This window comes from Cariama cristata, unplaced genomic scaffold, assembly GCF_000690535.1.
Source record: "Cariama cristata isolate BGI_N322 unplaced genomic scaffold, ASM69053v1 scaffold7630, whole genome shotgun sequence".
Lineage (NCBI taxonomy): Eukaryota > Metazoa > Chordata > Aves > Cariamiformes > Cariamidae > Cariama > Cariama cristata.
The window spans coordinates 7,943-10,298 of record NW_009594001.1 but is presented as its reverse complement, the minus strand read 5'-3'; the positions used below and the strand labels follow the sequence as shown (position 1 = coordinate 10,298).

The following is a 2,356-nucleotide window of genomic DNA, read 5'->3' as shown; positions in this document are numbered from 1 at the left end:
TGCTTTTTAAAAAAGCTTCCTGGTCTTTCAGTAGTTTTAAGTATGCAAGTCACTGAAGATAGAGGAAGATTTCTAGGCAGGACAGAAAGAACAAATTTGCTCATTTTGCTCATTTTAGCTCTTCACAGTGAAATTTATTTGGAATTTCATTATAAGCACCAAGTATTTAATGTTATTAACCTTTGAGTAGTTTTAAATGAAGTCTATAAGGTTTTTGCATTTACTTTGAGTCACGGATAATACAATAAGACAATGGTTTCTCAGCAGGATTAAAACCCGAGTACATTAAAATTCAATTAAAAGGCTGTGACAAGTGCACTGGTTGACTCAGACTGTTAGCTGGGATTGTGTCTCTAAAATGAACTGCTTTGTCACTGCACTGAGGAAGGAAGATATATGTTTGTTATAATCGAGTGAAATGGCAGGCTTTCTTGTGTTTGAGCAAGTTCTAACATTTGTCTCTTAATTTCTGTTTCTCCCTAGTTAGCCAACCGACATCACAATGACTGAGGACTTAGACCACAGATTCAGTAGTCTCACCTGGGATCAGATTAAAATCCTGGATCAAGTTTTAGCTGAGGTCATACCTATTCATGGGAGAGGAAATTTTCCAACACTGGATGTAAAGCCGAAGCATATCATTCATCTGGTAAAGGAACAGCTCATTGAAAAGAAAATCAATGTTAGAGATATCCGCCTGAACGGTTCGACAGCCAGTCACATCCTAGTAAAGCAGAACGGAACCAGTTACAAGGACCTAGACGTCATTTTTGGGGTGGAACTTCCAAGTGAGCTCGAGTTCCAGGTCGTTAAGGAAGCAGTTCTTAATTGCCTATTGGACTTCTTGCCAAAATGTGTTAATAAGAAAAAAATCACTGCTCAGACCATGAAGGATGCCTATGTGCAGAAGATGGTCAAAGTCTCCACCAACCACGATCGCTGGAGTCTCATCTCGCTGTCAAACAACAGCGGCAAGAATGTAGAATTAAAGTTCGTCAACTCGCTCAGACGGCAGTTTGAGTTTAGCGTGGACTCCTTCCAAATCATACTGGACTCCATACTAAATGTTTACAGAGCAACAGACTGCAAACTGACAGAAGACTCTTACCCCACTGTCATCGCCGAGAGTATGTATGGAGACTTCAACGAAGCAATGGACCACTTAAAATACAAACTGATTTCCACAAGGAACCCGGAGGAAATCAGAGGAGGTGGCCTTCTGAAGTACAGCAATCTCCTGGTTCGTGACTTTAAGCCAGCAGATGAGACTGAAATTAAATCTCTGGAACGTTACATGTGCTCCAGGTTCTTCATTGATTTTCCAGATGTTGCTGAGCAGCAAAGGAAAATTGAGTCTTACCTGCGCAACCACTTCATTGGGGAAGAGAAAAGCAAGTATGACTACTTGATGACTCTACGTGGAGTTGTAAACAAGAGCACAGTCTGTCTCATGGGACATGAACGAAGACAAACTCTGAATATGATCACAATTCTGGCTTTAAAAGTACTCGGAGAACAAAACATCATCCCAAATGCAGCCAATGTAACATGCTATTACCAGCCTGCTCCATATATCAGTGACAGAAACTTCAGCAATTACTACATTGCTCACGGACAACCACCTATCATCTACCAGCCATACCCATTTCTCATACAAATGCAAAGCGGCATGGTTTAGGAATACGATGACCTCCGCAGCACTTACACTCCTCTCTTTTTCCAGTTCTCTCCGTAATAAAAGCATCATTAAAGCAAGTTTTATCATCACTTTTGATTTAAGGACATATTTTTGTGCAAGTTGCCAAAGTTATTTGGTTGATCAATGTCTAAATCACTGTTAAGCAGATCATAAAACAAGTGAAACAGCTATCATTCGTCAAGTATTTATACCCTTATGGGTGTTTGGGCTATACTTTTTTTTTTTTTTCCAATAAAAAAAGAAGGATCTAAATTATTCTAGTTTTATAAAATGAAATGCACTAAGTTCTGGGTTCTAAAAAATTCTTGAACAAAATTTAAATAGCGTAATTGAAAAATTAAGCCAATAAAATACCTCTCAATAGAAATGCCTAATTTTAGAAGTGATAGTGTTCTGGGCAGATTAAACTAGCTCATCCATCAGTTGTACCCATGTGGTTCCTGCAATATTTCTTTGCAGTACCTTTTGAAAATATGCGTTGAAGGGCTGTCTCTTGGTGGTTTGAGCTCTGCTTTACAGGCCCTGGTCCGATCACGCTTCAGGCCCAATTAAAGACGCGAGGTCCCTCTCCTCACCAGAGTACTGTTTGGTAATGTTTAGCAGGAAACATCCCTACCGAGAGCAGACTCAACATTTTTGTGTATTCACAATTTCCAC

The 2,356-nt window shown here is 39.6% G+C and overlaps 1 protein-coding gene across 1 annotated transcript in view; it reads left to right on the top strand.

The window, feature by feature from the left end:
• Positions 1-1,751, top strand: part of LOC104158592 (protein FAM46C-like) — an 8,378-nt gene extending 6,627 nt beyond the window's left edge. Inside the window, exon 2 of the mRNA XM_009696288.1 lies at positions 484-1,751. Within this exon, the coding sequence (XP_009694590.1) occupies positions 503-1,678 (1,176 nt within the window). The 5' untranslated portion in view covers positions 484-502 and the 3' untranslated portion in view covers positions 1,679-1,751. The remainder of the gene's footprint in view (positions 1-483) is intronic.
• The last annotated feature ends 605 nt before the right edge of the window (positions 1,752-2,356 follow it).